Source organism: Bufo gargarizans, chromosome 3, assembly GCF_014858855.1.
Source record: "Bufo gargarizans isolate SCDJY-AF-19 chromosome 3, ASM1485885v1, whole genome shotgun sequence".
NCBI lineage: Eukaryota > Metazoa > Chordata > Amphibia > Anura > Bufonidae > Bufo > Bufo gargarizans.
The window spans coordinates 140,980,695-141,000,664 of NC_058082.1; the positions used below are offsets into that span (position 1 = coordinate 140,980,695).

General features: G+C 47.7%; 1 protein-coding gene across 4 annotated transcripts in view; it reads right to left on the reverse strand.

Moving 5' to 3' along the window:
- DIAPH3 (diaphanous related formin 3) overlaps positions 1-19,970 on the reverse strand; it is a 682,618-nt gene that overhangs the window by 637,254 nt on the left and 25,394 nt on the right. For 3 of the 4 annotated variants that reach the window (XM_044286189.1, XM_044286188.1, XM_044286186.1), the window contains exon 2: positions 17,482-17,517. The exons of the other annotated variant lie outside the window; for it this stretch is intronic. In XM_044286189.1, coding sequence (XP_044142124.1) covers positions 17,482-17,517 — 36 coding nt within the window. The remainder of the gene's footprint in view (positions 1-17,481; positions 17,518-19,970) is intronic. 4 annotated transcript variants of the gene reach the window in all.

Here is a 19,970-nt window from a genome sequence, read left to right on the forward strand (position 1 = left end):
AACCGACTCAACAACCGCCTTCTTCAGGGCTCTGCGGAAACAGAGTGAATACCGTGACCCCTGCCACTCTGCAGATTATCCTTACATAATGTACTAGTAACCATTACTGGACTACAGCGTTCAAAGAAGTGCTTACACGTTTAACCCCTTCCTTACACTAAAAAACTTTGGAAGCTCTTCCAGAAGGAAGAAAACCGTCTGCACCCTATAGGTAGCTACCCTCTAAGTCCATGTCCAGCCCATTAACCTCCCAGGAACACAACCTAGTTTGGTAGTTAAAGGGGTTGTCCACAGGATAGGGGATAAGTGTCGGATCAGTGGGGGTCCCCACATTTACTAAAAAGGGCGACCATGTTTTCCCCCTTGAATGGAGCAGCAGACACACATCTCAGAGGTAGCTAAGTACAAGTGCTCGGCCATCTTCAGCAACCCCATAGAGCTGAATGGAGCAGAAACACTTTTCTTTTCCATCTCCATATTTCAATAATTTGTACTTCCGTTGATATAGCCGTCTGAGGGCTCGTTTTATGCAGGGCAAGATCTACGTTTAATGCCACCATTTTGGGGCACCTCTACTTTATTGTATAACTTTTTAAAATGTTGTGGGATGACAATTTAATAAAACAATACAACCCCATCATTGCTTTATGGTTTCATTTTCATGGCATTAACTGCACAATAAAAATACCATGCTGACTTTATTCCATGGGACAGTACAATTAGGTCCTACTTTTAACACGTTAGTTGCCACCAATACCCCTCTTTACTGCAGTCATCAATTGCCCTTAGAGGGCTAGGCTTCTGCTCTAACGGTCCAGATCAGCAGAAGTGCCAACCCCAGGCTGTTTTAACCCCTTAGATACCATAGTATAGCACTGACGGAATACTTTATTTTATTTTAACCGAGTACCCTATTTGAAAGAACCCTTGTCTGCCTCGCTGTGATCCCCTAAAGTTTTAGTGCCCGGTATGTTAATGCTGAGCATTGGTACAGCTAGGAGGAGACTGACGTGTTTCTCAGTGGGCGTCTCCTTCCCCCTGGCTGAGGCACAGTGCAATCGATTGGAAAAAATAAAATCCCCTCCACTATTTGGTATTGCCGCATCAGTAACGACCCACAATCATCATGTCATTTATTCTGTACAGTGAACGGCATTAAAAAAAAAAAAAACACATCAGAATTGCTGTTTTTTGCTTATTCACCACAGAAAATTTGAATAAAAAGCGGAATGTACCCCAAAATGATACCAATGAAAAGTACAAGTCATACCACAAAAATCAATCCCGCACACAGCTATGTAGAATGGAAAAAGAGTTACAAGTCATAAGTGCAAAAGTGCTCGGGCGCTCGAGTAGAACACCTTGGGATGCTCGGGTGCTCTACAGATCACAATGGAAGTCAATGGGAGAACCCGAGCATTAAACCAGGCACCCCCTGCTCTGAAGAGGGGAGGTTGCCTGGTTAATAAGAAAAGGTCAGCAAATTGATGGAAACACCACTGAAATGGTTCGGGAACAGCACATGGGGAGGAAGTCTGGATTAGGGCTGAAACGATTATTCGAATAACTCGATTAAATCGAGTCAAAAAATTCATCGATGCAGTTTCCCTGCATCGAGGAATCGTTCAGATCACGTGATCACGGAGCGGGAGTGAAATTAAGCGTCTCACTCACCGCTTCCGTGTCCTCCGGAGCCAGAGAGGCAGGACTGAGCGGCCGGCACAGCTGAGGGAGGAGGAGGAGGGAGTCTCTCCCTCCCCACTGTGCGCGGCTGCCGCTGAAGACCAAGTAGGAGGAGGAGGGGAGGGACGGAGGAGGAGGGGAGGGGAGGGACTGTGGCCACTGCGCCACCAATGAATGTGCCAGCCATATCCCACAGGGTCCCCCTCCTCCCCCCCATCATTGGTGGCAGTGTCAGTTCCGATCGGAGCCCCAGCAGTGTAATGCTGGGGCTCCGATCGGTTACCATGGGGGCCAGGACGCTGCTTAAGTCCTGGCTGCCATGGTATGTTAGCGAGCAGAGAGCAGCGCATTATACTCACGTGCGCTGTGGCCGGCGGTCGCTCCTTCTCATAGGTCTGTGCGGCGCATTGCTAATGCTGTAAGCATTAGCAATCCGCCGCACAGACAGAAGAAGGAGCGACCGGCGGCCACAGCGCACGTGAGTATAATGCGCTGCTCTCTGCTCACTACTAACATACCATGGCAGCCAGGGCTTAAGCAGCGTCCTGGCTCCCATGGTAACCGATCAGAGCCCCAGCATTACACTGCTGGGGCTCCGATCGGAACTGACACTGCCACCAATGATGGGGGGGGGGGGACCCTGTGGCCACTGCCACCAATGATTAATACTGGGGAGGGAGGGAGGCGGGGTTGCATTACCAGAGGGGGCAGGCAGATCAGAGGCGGGGGGGGGGAGGCAGATCAGAGGCGGGGGGGGGGAGGCAGATCAGAGGCGGGGGGGGGGGGGGGAAGGCAGATCAGAGGCGGGGGGGGGGGGGAAGGCAGATCAGAGGCTGGGGGGGGGAGGCAGATCAGAGGCTGGGGGGGGGAGGCAGATCAGAGGCTGGGGGGGGGAGGCAGATCAGAGGCTGGGGGGGGGAGGCAGATCAGAGGCTGGGGGGGGGAGGCAGATCAGAGGCTGGGGGGGGAGGCAGATCAGAGGCTGGGGGGGGAGGCAGATCAGAGGCTGGGGGGGGAGGCAGATCAGAGGCTGGGGGGGGAGGCAGATCAGAGGCTGGGGGGGAGGCAGATCAGAGGCTGGGGGGGAGGCAGATCAGAGGCTGGGGGGGGAGGCAGATCAGAGGCTGGGGGGGGAGGCAGATCAGAGGCTGGGGGGGGAGGCAGATCAGAGGCTGGGGGGGGGAGGCAGATCAGAGGCTGGGGGGGGGAGGCAGATCAGAGGCTGGGGGGGGAGGCAGATCAGAGGCTGGGGGGGAGGCAGATCAGAGGCTGGGGGGGAGGCAGATCAGAGGCTGGGGGGGAGGCAGATCAGAGGCTGGGGGGAGGCAGATCAGAGGCTGGGGGGGAGGCAGATCAGAAGCTGGGGGGGGAGGCAGATCAGAAGCTGGAGGGAGGCAGATCAGAAGCTGGAGGGAGGGAGATCAGAGGCTGGGGGGAGGCAGATCAGAGGCAGATCAGAGGCTGGGGGGGGGGGGGAAGCCAGATCAGAGGCTGGGGGGGGGGGGAGCCAGATCAGAGGCTGGGGGGGGGGGGAGCCTGATCAGAGGCGGGGGCAAGCAGATCAGAGGCTGGGGGGAGGCAGATGGAGAGAGAGTGGTTAATGGAGGCTGCAAGCACCACCTTGGCATGTATAAAGTTATTGGTTTAGAGAGGGGTTAATGAAGGCACCTCCAAGGTGCTTTCATTAACCTCTTCAGACCAATAACTTTATACATGCCTAATGCCAAGGTGCTTCCATTAACCCCTCCAAACCCAATGGGCATGTATAAAGTTATTGGTTTGGAGGGGTTAATGGAAGCACCTTGGCATTAGGCATGTATAAAGTTATTAACCCCTTCAAACCAATAACTTTATACATACCTAATTACGTACGTTATTTTAAGTAGCTTTTTCTTATTAGATTACTCGATGAATCGAGAAATATAATCGATAGAATACTCGATTACAAAAATATTCGTTTACTGCAGCCCTAGTCTGGATGCATCTTTAACTCCCAGGTCACTGCTGGGAACCATGTTTGAGTAGTACACCAATTTTACAGACTGATAATAATATGCATAAAACTGAAGATAAAATCAATTTTTGAGGAAAAATTGTTAGGAAACATTCTTTCCTATATATTTACTTGTATATAAAGTGCAAGTGCTGCCAGAAAATTACAAGGAAGAGGCACTCCAATACAACCTGTATATCACATAAAGGAGGGCCTCATTCAACTTGTGGTACAATTGTTCAGGTAGTGGGACTCCTACACTCATAAAGCCTATGCACTAAGGGAAAGGGCTGCCAAAAATTACAAGGAAGAGGCACTCCGATACAACCTGTATATCACATAAAGGAGGGTCTAATTCACAATGTGGTATAACTATTCAGGTAGTGAGACTCCTACACTCATAGAGCCTATGTACTAAGTGAAAGGGCTGCCAAAAATTACAAGGAACCAGCACTCCAATACACCCTTTGTTACACATAAAGGAGGGCATCATACACACCCTTGAAAAATTATGATTGATGGCCTGCTGGTGACCCTCAAAAACATTAGGAGCAAGGGCCTGCTGCCCATCTAAAACATTATGGGTGAGAGTCTGCTGCTGATCTGACCATCTAAAACAGTAGGGGCGAGTGCCTGCTGCTGAGCTGACCCTCTAAAAAAAAATTAGGTGCAAAGGCAGCCTAATGACATGGGGGAGGATGAGAAAAGGAAGATTGAACCATATACCATTTTTTGTGGTGGAAGGGGTGCATGGGAATACAGTGCATTCAATACACCATAAAAGCCACATTTGAAGTGCCTTTATGTTCAGCCGCTTACCTCTGGTGGAGTAGAGAAGACAGATGCAATCCCGGCCTTGTTCATGATGATAAGAGTCAATCTGTCAGCATTTTCAGTTGACAGGCGGATGCGCTTATCAGTTATTATGCCCCCAGCAGCACTAAATACCCGCTCTGACAAAACGCTGGCGGCAGAGGAGGCCAGCACCTCCAAGGCGTAGAGTGCCAGTTCGTGCCACGTGTCCAGCTTGGACACCCAATAGTTGTAAGGCACAGAGAGAGCATGGAGGACGCTGACACAGTCTGCTATGTACGCCTTCTCCATCTTCCAAAACTTTTCTCTCCTTCTGAGACTCGGCCGCACAGGGTGAGCGTGCTGGCGGGGTGTCATGAAACTGTCCCAGGCCTTGGAGAGTGTTGCCTTGCCTCTGTTGGAACTGCTGTGTGTTACCCTCATCTCCCCAAGGAACTACGTACTCACAATTTTTCCACAAGGACCTTCTGGTATTGCACTATTTTGCTAGTCCTCTCCACCACAGGAATGAGAGATGAGAAGTTCTCTTTGTAGCGGGGGTCGAGAAGGGTGAACAAACTGTAATCGGTGTTGGCCAAAATGCGTATAACGCAAGGGTCACAGGAAATGCAGCATAACAAAGTCGGCCATGTGTGCCAGAGTCCCAACAGACAAGACTTCGCTGTCCTCATCAGGCATATGACTCAATCTCCTCATCCTCTTCAACCCATCCACGCTGAACAGATGTACTAAACCTGCTATGGGTACTAACTAGGGTTGGGCGATATACCTGTGTTCACAATATACCGCAGTATTAAAAACCGGCAATATCGCTGTTACCTAGTTACCGCAGTATTTTGTGACGTCATCGAAACGGTCAAGTGAGCTGACCGCTTATAAATCTGTGTCCGCCCGCCCCTGCACCTTGCATAGCGCTGAGGACAAACACATTACTTCCACTCGTTCCTGGCTCCTTCTTGCTCCGCCTCCCTTATTCAAGTCTCCAGACTCCACCCACCATCTGTCATCATCGTCCATCACCCACTTGTGCCGGTTCTATTGTATGTGGCAGCAGGCCGTCCCAGGCTCTCCCTCCTCCTTGTCTCCTTGTGGCTGCCCCCATACGGTGCAACGTCTCCTTGTGGCTGCCCCCATACGGTGCAACGTCTCCTTGTGGCTGCCCCCATACGGTGCAACGTCTCCTTGTGGCTGCCCCCATACGGTGCAACGTCTCCTTGTGGCTGCCCCCATACGGTGCAACGTCTCCGCCCAAACTTAGTACTACCCTCTGTAGCGGAGTCAACCGTCTCCTGCTCCTCCTCCTCATCACCATCCAATTTGCGCCGAGAAGACAAACTGAGGGTGGTTTGGCAATCACCCTGTGCACTGTCTTCCCCCATTTCCACATGCAAAGCGGAGCAGTGAGCATTTCAGTAGACACAGAAGTGGGATGGTTACACTGATAATAGCGGCATTGCTGCTCACCATCTGTGTTGATTCCTCAAAGATGCATAAAACCTCACAGATGTCAGACATCCATACCCACTCGTTGCTGGTATTCCACTACTGCCCTCTGCTGCTCACAAAGCCTGGCCAACATGTGGAACGTGGAGTTCCAGCACGTGCAAACGTCGCACAACAGTCGGTGAGCTGACAATTGCAAGCCCTGCCTGACCGGTGGCAACTATAGATGACTTTCGGAAAAAAGGCACACACACGGCGCACAATCACCAGTAGCTCAGGAAAATTGGGGTAGGTTTTGAGAAACCGCTGAACCACTAAGTTGAAAACGTAAGCTAGGCATGGTATGTGTGCGAGCTTGCCAAGCTCCAAAGCCGCCACCAAGTTACGGCCATTATCAGACACAACCATGCCTGGTTGTAGGTTGAGTGGCGAGAGACACAGATCAGTCTGATCCCTTATACCCTGCCACAGCACTGCGGCGGTGTACTGTTTGTCACCTAAGCAAATACGTTTCAGCACGGCCTGTTGCCACTTCCCCACTGCAGTGCTACACTGCTTCCAGCTACCGACTGATGGCTGACTGGTGCTGCAAGATGAAAATTCAGAGGTGGAAGTGGAGAAGGAGAAAGGGGGGTTGCAGCCACTAATGTAGGTGGTGGCGGAAATCCTGATGGAAGTAGAGCCCGCAATCTCTGGCGTCGGTAGCACCTGTGCCATCCCAGGGTACGACTCACTTCCGGCCTCCACAACATTCACCCAATGTGCCACCAGAGAAATGTAGCATCCCTGGCCACAATCACTTGTCCATGTTAGTCGGTAAGTGGACCTAACCAATAACTGTGTTGGTCAGGGCACGGGTGATGTTACAGCACACATGCTAGTGTAAGGCGGGGACGGCACACACGGCATAATAGTGGCGGCTGGGGACTGAGTAACAAGGGACGCCGCCGCCATCAAGCTGCAGAAAGCCTCAGTGCCAGCAATTTGGAAAGGTGCGCATTTAGTGCTATGGCCTGTGGGCGGCTGGCCAGGCATTTGCGCTTTCATTCAAAGGCCTGGGGTATGGACATCTGTAAGCAGAAGTGGATGTGCTAGCTGATGGTGCATGCTAAAGTCCAGGTGCAGCGGGAGGCAACCGGTCTGGCATCTTCGACAGGGGAAGAGGAGGAAGTGGTGTGACCCGTATACACCGATTGTGGATCCAGGCGTTCAGCCCACCTATTAGGGTGCTTTGATGCCATATGGCGGATCATGCTGGTGGTGGTGAGGTTGCTAGTGTTCACGCCCCTGCTCATTTGGGGATGGCACAGGTTGCAAATGACAATTCTTTTATCGTCCGCACTTTCAGCAAAAAAGCGCCAGAATGCGGAACACCTACCCCTGAATTCCGCAAGGTGGTGCTCCGGGGAACAGTTGCGGACCTGTTTGGTGTGGCCCACCTTCTCCCTTTTGCCATCCCACTGCCTCTTGCAGTGCTGCGGATCCCTCCCCTCTGTATTGCTGTCCTCGCTCTGCTTGCCACCTCCCCAGGTTGGTTCAGTGATTTTATTGTCCACCACCTCATTTTCCACTTCCTCACTCTGTTGTTAGGTCGACAAGTCAGGAGGATGACCAACCTCAGTTTTTGACAACTGTGTCTCATCCTCATCATCAACCTCTTGAGACACTAATTGCCGTTCCCCACTGCCATCTTTTTCTGACTGTGGATGCTCAAGAGTTTGGGTATCAGGGCACAAGATCTCCTCATGTCCCTCTTCAAGCTGGCTTGGCGAGAGGCCCAAATTAAGGAATGGCGCTGAAAAGAGCTCCTCGGAATATCCGAGTGTGGGATCACTTGTTTGCTAAGACTCTCCATGGGGGGAGGAAGGAGGATCAGGGCAAATATTCTGTTGACCAGACTCTTGGCTACTGAGACTGGACTTTGTGGAAGACAGCTTACCCGACTGGAAGCATTATCTGCTGCAATCTAACCAACCACATGCTCGCACTGGTCTGACTTCGAGAGTGGTGTCCTGCGCCACCCGGCAAACTGAGACATGAAGCTAGGTATCGTGGATGAGTGTGTTACTTGTGCTCTGCCAGCAGGCACAGTTTCACCACGCCCAGGGCCACGGCCTCTGCATGCACCATCAGCAGCACGGCCACTTCCCAGTCCCTTACTGCTCGCCTTCATCATATTAAATGGTATATATGCTTGCAAGTATGTCACACATACAGTAGTGCATTTTTTTTTTTAAAGTGTATGCACAAATACATTTCAGTCAATGTCACAGATATTTGGGGTGCGGAAACGTTATACTGGAGAGGTACCACAGGTAATAGCGCTGCTTTCAACAGCAGCTAAGAAAAAGGATAAAGTGCACTGGATGTCACAGATATTTTTAGGATGCGCAAACGTTACACAGGAGATGTAGCATGTTAAAGATGTGTGAATTTTATTCTATATTTTGTATATCTAGATTGTAATGAGTTAACTTTTTCTACTTCCAAGTGCCCACCCACCCCCGCTTTGTTTCAAGATTGGAGAAGAGAGGGGGGGCAAAGGGCTGTGCTGTGAGAGGTGTCTGTTTTCTCATCCTTGTACAGGTGTCCCAACAAGGGAGCTATATTGAGAGTCATATAGACTGTGAAGGAGTGCATTAGGCTACTTTCACACTAGCGTTCGTCGGTCCGCTCGTGAGCTCCGTTTGAAGGAGCTCACGAGCGGACCCGAACGCCTCCGTCCAGCCCTGATGCAGTCTGAATGGAGCGGATCCGCTCAGACTGCATCAGTCTGGCGGCGTTCAGCCTCCGCTCCGCTCGCCTACGCACGGCCAGGCGGACAGCTGAACGCTGCTTGCAGCGTTCAGCTGTCCGCCTGGCCGTGCGGAGGCGAGCGGATCCGTTCAGACTTACAATGTAAGTCAATGGGAACGGATCCGCTTGAAGATGACACCATATGGCTCAATCTTCAAGCGGATCCGTCCCCCCATTGACTTTACATTGAAAGTCTGAATGGATCCGCTCAGGCATCTTGCGCACTTAGAAATTTTTCTAAGTTATTAATGCAGACGGATCCGTACTGAACGGAGCCTCCGTCTGCATTAATATGATCGGATCCGTTCAGAACGGATCCGATCAAGCGCAAGTGTGAAAGTAGCCTAAGCCAACTATATGGCTTGATGATATGTATATATTATTCACTGCCTATAGAGAAGCACCTCTTTGAAGTGTCACATATGACGTAGGCAGTATTCTTGTTAGAATAAACTCCATTACAAAATGGCGATGGTAACCATGTTTACATTAGTTCACATTCCAAAGTAGGACCCAGTGCGCAGAAGCCAGGGTGCCATCTCCTCTCTCTTATCTCTTCTTCCTTTTTGACCAATGAAACAATGTGTAAGCCTCAGTGAGGACTGCCCTCTTCTGAAGATGTATATACGCTTACCCCATGTAATAAAAGTTAGAGATTGCTTTGACCAACTTCTGTGTCAGTGTCTAGTCTCTCAGCCACGCGTAGATATTAATCCCTGGGGGAGGGGGTACATTGATTTGGAGCACCAGAGTGCATCTAAAATGCTCTAATTTAGGGCTAATTTGACAAGCGCAGATAATGTCGCTGTCTGCAGCGGCCAAACAATTGCAAGCTATTTAGGTGCAGGTTGCGCTAAAAATATATATTGCTGCCAGATACAACAATAGTCCTTTAAAGGACTTTTGGGTCTCTAACACCAACCCTGCCTAACAAAAAAAAATACAATTCAATTTCCTACACTATCTGTCCCTTCTACAGCACAGCTCTCCCTGACTAAGACTGAGCAGAGCCACGTGTCATCGGGTGCTTTATAGCGTTCCAGCCAGCCAATCACTGTAATGCCAGTAACCAACAAGGCTACGGCATTACAGTGAGTGGCAGTACTTACTTGCACATTTATTGGCTGCGTACCAGCCAACAAACGTGCGGCGAGGAGACTCTAGCATTGCGCTCAAGCAAACGCAGCATTCGGCCAAACACAGCGATGTGCAGAGCATCGCGATGCTCGGCCGAGCATGCTCGCTCAACACTACTATTACTGTAGTAATACTACACATATTAGGTACTGCTATAATCGTCTTGACCCAAAGAATATCTTTAGGAATTCCCATACTGCCTTCAGTTCTCTGAAATTTGACGACAGAGCTGATCAACTGGGGCCAGGAGCCCTGATAGTAATAATCTTCCACTTTCGCTCCCCATCCTGACTGACTTGCATCCATCATGGTTTGTACATAGGGAGTTCTCTTCTATACTACTCCTCTGGAGAGGTTCCTTGAGACTGAGACTGAACATAGTGATGTTTCTACCATGTGAGGAATGGACACTCTAATCTAGAATAATCTGTTGAATGTTCCAAACTCTGAGAATCCAAGTCTGTAGAGTTCAAAAATGCAGTTGACTCCAAGGTACTGAGGGTATACATGATGTGATGTGAGTAGGCCCAGTAGACTCATTGCTACCCTTATGGAGATCTTTTTCTTTTGAAACATTCTGACTTTCTCCCTCAGTGATTTGAGTTTGTCTTGGGGAAGAAAAGTGGATGGAATATGAGAGTCTAGAATCACTCCCAGGAAACATATTTTTGTTGACTGTTGTAGGTTTGATTTGTTGATGTTCACTATCCACCCTAGTTTTCCCAGTGTTGAAAGGAATGTGTCTAAATTTGCCAATAGGTGGTCTGCAGTATAGCCAATTAGGAGAAAATCGTCTAAGTATGGAACTAAGATTAGTCCCCTTTCCCTCAAATATGCCACCATCTCGACTAAGAGTTTGGTGAAAATCCTGGGAGTGGAGGAAATTCCAAATGGAAGGGCCGTGAATTGATAATGATGTATTAACCCTCTGATGGCGAACCGCAGGAATTTTTGGGAGTTGACATGAATTGAAACATGGTAATAGGTGTCCTTCAAGTCCACCTTGCCCATTAGGTGTATTTTCCTATCAAGGGTATTATGGACCCTAGGGACTCCATCCTGAATGTTTGGTAAGAAATGAATTCAGGGATTTTAGATTTATTAGAATCATTTCCCTTTCAGATAACAGGGAAAAATGAAATAGTTTGAGGGGGGGAAAAGAAAAAAGAAAAAACATTTCAATCTTTAGTTTGAGCGATTACTGATCTCAAAGATCAACGATCATTGATCTTGTTTGATGACGCACCATGAAAATCCTCGTTGGCAACATTGATCATCCTGACAAAAGCTGCCATCTCTAAAATCACTAGTTGGTGGTTTGAAAAGATCTTTTGTGTAAAAAGCACTTTATATTAGACTTTCTGTGCCTGAAGAATTCCCTATTTTCTTATAAATATTGTTTTGTGGATTCAGGCTATTCTGAGACTGCAGAGGGTGAAACAGATGAATAATTTAGTCTCATTTCTTAGTACAGAACCAGCATAATATTGCTTAGCTCTGCAGGACACACCATCATTCCTCTACACTTAAAGCTGAATTTACATGTGCTGATTGGGTGACCGATTGTCGGGAAGGAAGTCAGCTGCTTGTTCAGTGATTTACATGCAGCACTCTCCTTTACTATAGGAGGGATCGCCATCGTCATCGCTCGTCCTCATACAGAATCATGGTTTCAGAGCAGATCGCTGTTTAGACCAGACCACACAATCTGCTGCCCAGAAACTATGATGCCTGCATGAAGGACAGGATTGGCGGCACATTTATATAACCAGATTGTCGGCAACGACTGTTCACAGGAAGAGCTGTTTCTGATAATCTGCTGGATTCTCGGGGCATGTAAATGCACCTTTAAAGGGGTTATCCGACACCAACAAATGATTCCCCATATGCCCGGCCCCTCACACTGGTTCCACTTACCTGGTTCCTCGCTTTGCTCCTGGTCCCTGCACCGTGGGGAGAAGCAGCAGCAACGTGGGGAACGGGGAGCCAGGTAAGTAGAATCAGTGTGAGTGGCCGGGCATATGGGGGAGCATTTGTTAGTGTCGGATAACCCCTAAAGGTACATTCACATTAGCGTTCAAAGTCCAGCTGGCAGTACCAGCAGAGGAACAGCCAGCCAAACGATGCCGGCAACTGCCGAATGCCCATAGACTATAAGGCTAGGTCTACACAACGACATTTGTTCGCGCGACAGATTGGTGCAACAAAATGTTGCAGTGTAGTTGTGCCCTATGTCATGCGACAATTCTTATAATGGCAGTCTATGGTGTCGCACTGCAACATGCGACATGCTGCGACGCGACAGTCGCACAAAAATCTATTTCGAATGGATTTTCTGCGACTGTTGCATCGCATGTTGCAGTGCAACACCATAGACTGGCATTAGAAAAATTGTTGCGCGACATTGGTGCGACAAATGTCGTTGTGTAGACCTAACCTAATGGGACCCGGCAGCGTTCCAGACACTTTCTGGCACAAATGCTGGATTCCCAACGGACAAATACAATTTTTTGTCCGGTTTATGCTGGAAGAGGCCACGGGAACAGGCTGCCAGATCTCCTAATGCTAGTATGGACCTAGCGTAACACAATTGTTCCATTAACTAGAGACAAGGAGCATTTTGCTGGTATCACTGACTGCCATTAGCAGAACAGAAGTACACAAAACATACAACAGGAGTCCCAACATCCCCCAAAAGGTGAGATGAAGAATAACCCTTGGAAGGCACCAAATTACCCAAGCAATCCTGTTGTTCAATATTTCAAACATGCAAAATCATTATGTCATTAGTCTAATCTCAAAGAGCACAAGCAGGCCATTACAGGAAGAAAATGCTGCATTATTTGGTTCTGCCTGGAAATCAATTCCCTTTCTACCTCTTTTTGTGATGCAGACACACATTTAAAAATAAGGAAGACATTGCAGAATAAAAGCCGGATTCCTTGGTATGATTTAAATGACCTTCACCATTGTATCGGACAATCAGAGACTCGGCATCAATTACCCCAAACCGTGTAAATGTTACCGCAAGCTTTCATTCCACTACCACAGGACAATCAACTATGTTAAGAAGAAAAACTTCTTTATTTATCAAGGTTTTCCACACAAAATCAGAGTGCGGCGAGTGGGCTTACTGTACAACAACCAAAAAGCTCATTTCACATTAGAAAATACTGTTGTTATGACAGGAGGATATTGCGAGAGTTAGTATAAAGAGATTAAAATCTGCGGCCAGCTTAAGAATGGCAGATTATTTTATTACTCAGACTTCAGCCTCCCAACCCAAACACATTTTTTTTTAAAGGGGTTGTCCGGGTTCAGAGCTGAACCCAGACATATCCCCATTTTCACCCCTGACAAGAGCATCGGAGCAGTACATGCGCCGATGCTCTCCTTTGCCCTGAGCTGAATCGCGCAGGGAAAAGGCATTTTGTGGCGTTCGTGACGTACTGGGCTCTCCTTGGGGCTGCCCGGCGGAGGCTTCTGCCCAGCAGTGAGCCTGGTGACATCACCGGCACTGATGGGCGGGCTTTAGCGCTGCCCTAGCCTGTAAACCGGTTATGGCAGAACCAAAGCCCTCCCATCAGAGCCTGTGACGTCACCAAACGCACTGCTGGGCGGAAGCCTCCGCCCGGCAATGTGTTATAGTAAATAGCCTCGGATAACCCCTTTAAGGACTCATGCACACAAATGTATTTTCTTTCCATGTCCGTTCCATTATTTTTCTTTTTTTTTTTAGGACCGTACGCAGAAACATTGATTTAATGGAAGAAAATGAGAGGTAATGCAGTCGGCACTGCTACATGTGTCTGTATGATCACTTAAATCATAGTATCGCACTAACTCAGTGGTCTCAAGGTGGTGCTCTGCTGGTTTTATAGTCCATATAGTAAAGTATAAAAAATAGAAGAAAAAAAAAGTACCGCGGCACTCACAAGCACAATAGAGGTGAAGCGGGTAGAGCCATGTTCACATTTGATTATTCCCCAATGGCTCCAACAATTAAAGTCATTTCAAATAATTGCCAGATGTTACAGAGGGATATGACTATCAGCCAGAGTGGAGAGAGTCATCCCATTATTAGTTTTCGCAGACGCAGGACTATAGGGGATGCCATTGTTAGGAGCAACCTTCCCCGTCCAGTGGATTCCGCATGTGGCCACTGCTCTATGTGCGATCATGTATATAGGCAGAGATATCTACAAATAGGAAGTGTGGGACATGTTGTCAAACAATTCATACACTGCAAATCCCAATATGTGGTATGTGTGTTTGTTTGCCCATGTGGGAGATATTACATCGGAAAAACGCACAGATGCCTGTATATACGCTTCAGGGAACACAAAAAATATATCAATCAATAGAAATGGGGCGACTAGACTAATCGAGCATATGCATGCTGAACATGGAGGGAGGAGTGAGACCTTGAGATGTGCAGGGATAGAGAAAGTCCAGACCCCAACAAGAGGGGGGACAGAAAATGCATCCTCCTCCAACGAGAGGCAGCAGGGATAATTAGAACGCAAGCTATGGGACCTTTAGGGTTAAATGATAAAAATGATTGGCCGTCTTCATTTGAATGTTTAAAGGATGTATATGTTTTTGTATATTTATGCACATGTATAGCAGTGACGTGTATCGGAGGGAGGTATTTAAATCCTCCTCCCCTCCACGTCAAAGGAGGCTTGACAAAGCGCGGATTAGCGCGAAACAGCTGTTGCCGATTCACACACACTTGTGCAATTCAAGATTGATGGTGAGCGCCGTGGTACTTTTTTCTATTTTTATCATTCATTTCAATGGGACCGCAAAAAAACACAAGGTACTCTGTGTGCATTCCGTTTCCGTATGTCCGTTTTTCCATTCTGCAAAAAAAAAATAGAACATGTCCTAATATTGTCCGCATTACGGACAAGGATAGGACTGTTCTATTAGGGACCACCTGTTCTGCAAAATACGGAATGCACACGGATGTCATCAGTACTTTTTGCGGACCAAAAAATACATACAGTCGTGTGCCCTAACAGTCTGCTATATATAACTGTGCCATTGATGATTATTTTGTAGGTTTTTTTGGGGGGGGTGAGAACCACCATCATAAAAAGGGGTTTGTTTGGTTTGGTTTTTACAGTTTTATAAGCAGTGGTGGCAAAGCTGTTCCTTAGCAGGAGAGTCAGCAGGCCCAAGGCAAAACACCACATCATGGTTCTCTACAACCTGCCAGTTCTTATGCCGAAGCTATACGCTTCTGGGACCAGAAATCACTGTGCGGCACTGCCCGAAACAGAAATAATGCAAGTAAGCGGGATTGCTTTGCGGCCCGCAAGTTGTCATTGCTGCAACCAGACAATTGCAAAAACTGTTAATACCATTGAAAAAAATCCCAATGCTATAACTGCAGTTAATAGAATAATAAAAATAAGATCATAAAGTTGTACCCCAAAAATAGTACAGCAAACCCACAAGAGGGGGGAGAAGACCACTTTAAAGGGGTATTCCCATCTAAGACAATGGGGGCACAGTGCTAGGATACACCCTAATTGTCTAATAGCCTACAAAAGTCTGTAGGGTGCACCGCGCATGTGTGGCTGTCCTCCGTTCACTTCTATGTGGCCTCCGAAAAAAGCAGAGCACTGGATCAGCTATTTCCGTCACCCCATAGAAATTAATGGGAGCAGTGGCCGTGCAATGACGGTGCACTCCCATTCACTTCTACGGGGAGAGCCCTTGGTGGTGGTCGGATCCGGAGGAAACACAAGGTCCTCCAGCCACCACTTTCCCAGCTCCGTTCTACATATAGGTGCAGGTCCCACCAGACTAGCGATATGCCCAGATTGTTTCAGATGGCAAAACTCCTTTGAGGCCAAGCAGATTACCAGCAGAAAACAGGTTGTTTTTGGTGGCCAATTTCTAATTTGATTAGAGATCTGATCAGATTTATGGCTCGTTCACACAAACGTGTGCTGCCCATTGCTGTATTGCAGACCGCATTTGCGGATCCACAATACACTAGCACCGTTCCGTGTGCATTCCGCATCACGGGTGCGGACCCATTCACTTCAAATGGTCCACAAATCTGTAAATGCGCAACGGAAGCACTACGGAGTGCTTCCTGGGGTTCGGTTTCGTGCCTCCACACCAGAAAAAGATAGAGCATAATCTATCTTTTTGCGGAACGGACGGATTGCAGACTATTCTAGTGAATGAGTCCACGATCCCCATGCATTGCGGACCGTGTGGACAAGCCCTAAGGGAAGTGTTTTAGAAGAGTATTTGGAATATTATTTGGTTGAGCATTTGGAAGAGGATTTAGGCCAGATACAGATTGGGTTTCTTCCTCAGTGGTTAAAAATATAATGAGCATTATATTTTTTACCACTGAGGAAGAAATCCAAGTGGTTTCGAAACGCGTCTGTGGACTGAAAGCAGAGCACTTCATACAGAGTGCGATTCTTTGCAGCAAAAATTCCATAATCAAAGCCGCAGTTGTAGCATACGCTATAAGAGTGCCGGCACTACCACATGTGCAAGAAAACCAACAGGTGCTCCACAAGAGACCCAAGCTCAACAGAGCCACGTACGTACCACCTAACACTGCAGGCAGCGACGGATCTGGTAAGCAGCTAATAAGATACTTTACTAACCCCTATAAACTATGCAATTGATTGAGTCTGGTGTTTGTTCACACCAGGCAGCAACACATAAATCCTTGGGTCAAAAAGAAGTCCACATGCTTTCATCCAAACAAGATAGCAAGCCTTAATCCCGGCCGAAACTCTCAGGCTCCAACACAGAGACTGGCAAAGCTTCACTAACAGATGGAGGATCAGCCGCCCAGCTAAGACTGCTGGCAGGGTTTTTATCCCAAACCAAAACCTGGCCTGGAACGTGGGGAACAGCCACCCACCCTGCACTTTGGCTGCTCCCAGTAAGAGCCGTCCTGGATCGGCTTTACAGCCACACTAAATAACCAATAGTGTCGGTCAGCACTAGCTACGGCTCTTACCTATCCGAGGCCAGGAACCTTGGTGACACATATCGTCAGTCAATGACGGCACCTTGCGCTTTCCAACAGTATATATTAAATAAAGGTATTATATACGTATTTTTAGGTAAACAATAAATGTGGATATATTTTCTATGAAAACCGGCCATTTATTACTAGATACATTGAGAAGCTAGGTGGTATAGCAGGCCGTTATATTTCTAGCAGGCCGTGAGCTCCCTTTTCTGCCATAGTTTTTTCAGCTTTCCCACCGACTACAGAATACAAAACCCACTAACAATCCGCTTCTAAGTATCATGCTACTTCAGAAGCAGGTCTCAATCTAGCAGTAGGGGGGGGGGGGGGGGAATAAATAAATAAATAAAAATAAAAAACACACCATGTGGCATTTTTCAATCAAAGTCAATAGAAAGCCATTTGCTTTTTGACGGCGGATTTTGTGGCTGAAAACGGGTGTTTTCTGCAGCAGATTTCATTCGTTTGAACATGCACTAACCACTAACGCATCTCATTGCGCCTGCATTCAAAAGCAATGGTTTAGAGAACATGCAGAATTTTACAGGACATGCCAACATGCACAAGTTAGTCTCAGAAAACATGAAAGTCTTACCACATCATCAGTCAAGTTTCTTAGTTTGTTTATTTGCTGCATGAAAAAAAAAGAAAAAAGATACACATGTAAATACATTACACACGGCTTTAAACCCGCTCCATACAACAGTATACCACACAACTGCAGAACAGAAAATACAGGACTGCTGTGCGCTACCCTGGTCCTGACATCGCTATCAATACAATTTGCACATTCAACACAGTTGGCGTCACTTAAGCCAGTCTGAAACTGCCTACACACAAAGGTTTTTGAGAGTGGTTTTGTGTTTTTTTTTTTTTAACACCAGATCTAGATGTTAGCTGACAGCATATGTGAAATATGAAACGGAACACACAAGTGTTTCTTTGCTCCTGGCATTTGTCTTAATTAGGTGGTGCTTTTTATCCGTTTGCTTTTCAAAAACACAGCATGCGGCAGCTCTTACTGTTTTTCAGGGGTTTTCACATCCCCTTCTCTACGTGGGTAAAAACACCATGAAGACAAACCGGCAGTTTGCAAAAAAAAACTACTGAAAAAAATGTGGCAAAAAATTTATACAAATAATAATAGGATTAATCTGGCGGTTTTTCTACTGGTAATAAAATGGCCAAATTCATGTGTGTAGGGACCCTCAGGGATATATTTTCATAGACCCTGATGCCGTTACAAGCCTGTCAGTGTATCTGGAAGAGAGGCAGATACCAGTCACAGAAGAAGAAGACCGGTAGTTCTGCCACGACCAAGATGAGGAGAGCACTACATATACACCACTTTTGGAATATTTTTCCAGCTTCCTACTACATTGTATATAATATTAAAGGGAGTCTGTCACCTCCATTCACCGTGTTGGAGCCCAGGCTGCTCTGCCCTTTTTCATTGTTTCCCCGCCCCAGCCTCTGCCCACTCTCCTATTCCCTTGCGTCATCCTTCGGCCCGGCAGAGATGCCGCTCCTGTGCGCTGCGATGCCCATTGTGGGCATGGCATCGCTTTAACTACTACGCATGCGCCGGCGGACGCTACATTGCCACTGGTTTCACGCCTTCCGGCACATGCGCAGTAGTGCAGGTGCGGGATCTCGGCCAGACCGAAGGATGACTCAATGGAATAGGAGAGTGGGCAGAGACTGGGGTGGGGAAACAATGAAAAAAGGTAGAGCAGCCTGGGCTCCAACACAGTGAACGCTGAACCTGGGCACTTGTGAGTGCTCATTTGTATATGAATGAAACTTCGTTTTTCCAGCTTCTGAAAGTGTAATAGGTATGCTATAGGACAATGTAAGCACTGTGTATGGCCATATGGAGGTGACGGAGTACCTTTAAATGGTGCCATGAGAAAGTACAACTTGCCCTGCAAAAAACAAGCCCTAATACTTCTATGCAAACTAAAATAAGAAAAATAAAAAAAGGTTGTGGCCCTGTAAATGCAGGGAGAGAAAAAAATAAATAAATAAATATGGGAAATCACAGGGTCTTGAATAGAGTTGAGCGAACACCTGGATGTTCGGGTTCGAGAAGTTCGGCCGAACATCCCGGAAATGTTCGGGTTCGGGATCCGAACCCGATCCGAACTTCGTCCCGAACCCGAACCCCATTGAAGTCAATGGGGACCCGAACTTTTCGGCACTAAAAAGGCTGTAAAACAGCCCAGGAAAGAGCTAGAGGGCTGCAAAAGGCAGCAACATGTAGGTAAATCCCCTGCAAACAAATGTGGATAGGGAAATTAATTAAAATAAAAATTAAATAAATAAAAATTAACCAAAATCAATTGGAGAGAGGTTCCATAGCAGAGAATCTGGCTTCCCGTCACCCACCACTGGAACAGTCCATTCTCAGATATTTAGGCCCCGGCACCCAGGCAGAGGAGAGAGGTCCCGTAACAGACAATCTGGCTTCATGTCAGCAGAGAATCAGTCTTCATGTCATAGCAGAGAATCAGGCTTCACGTCACCCACCACTGTAATAGTCCATTTTCATAAATTTAGGCCCAGCACCCAGGCAGAGGAGAGAGGTCCCGTAACAGACAATCTGGCTTCATGTCAGCAGAGAATCAGTCTTCATATCATAGCAGAGAATCTGGCTTCCCGTTACCCACCACTGGAACAGTCCATTCTCAGATATTTAGGCCCCGGCACCCAGGCAGAGGAGAGAGGTCCCGTAACAGACAATCTGGCTTCATGTCAGCAGAGAATCAGTCTTCATATCATAGCAGAGAATCAGGCTTCACGTCAGCCACCACTGCAACAGTCCATTGTCATAAATTCAGGCCCAGCACCCAGGCAGAGGAGAGAGGTCCCGTAACAGACAATCTGGCTTCATGTCAGCAGAGAATCAGTCTGCATGTCATAGCAGAGAATGAGGCTTCACGTCACCCACCACTGCAACAGTCCATTTTCATAAATTTAGGCCCAGCACCCAGGCAGAGGAGAGAGGTCCCGTAACAGAGGATCTGGCTTCATGTCACCAGAGAATCAGTCTGCATGTCATAGCAGAGAATCAGGCTTCACGTC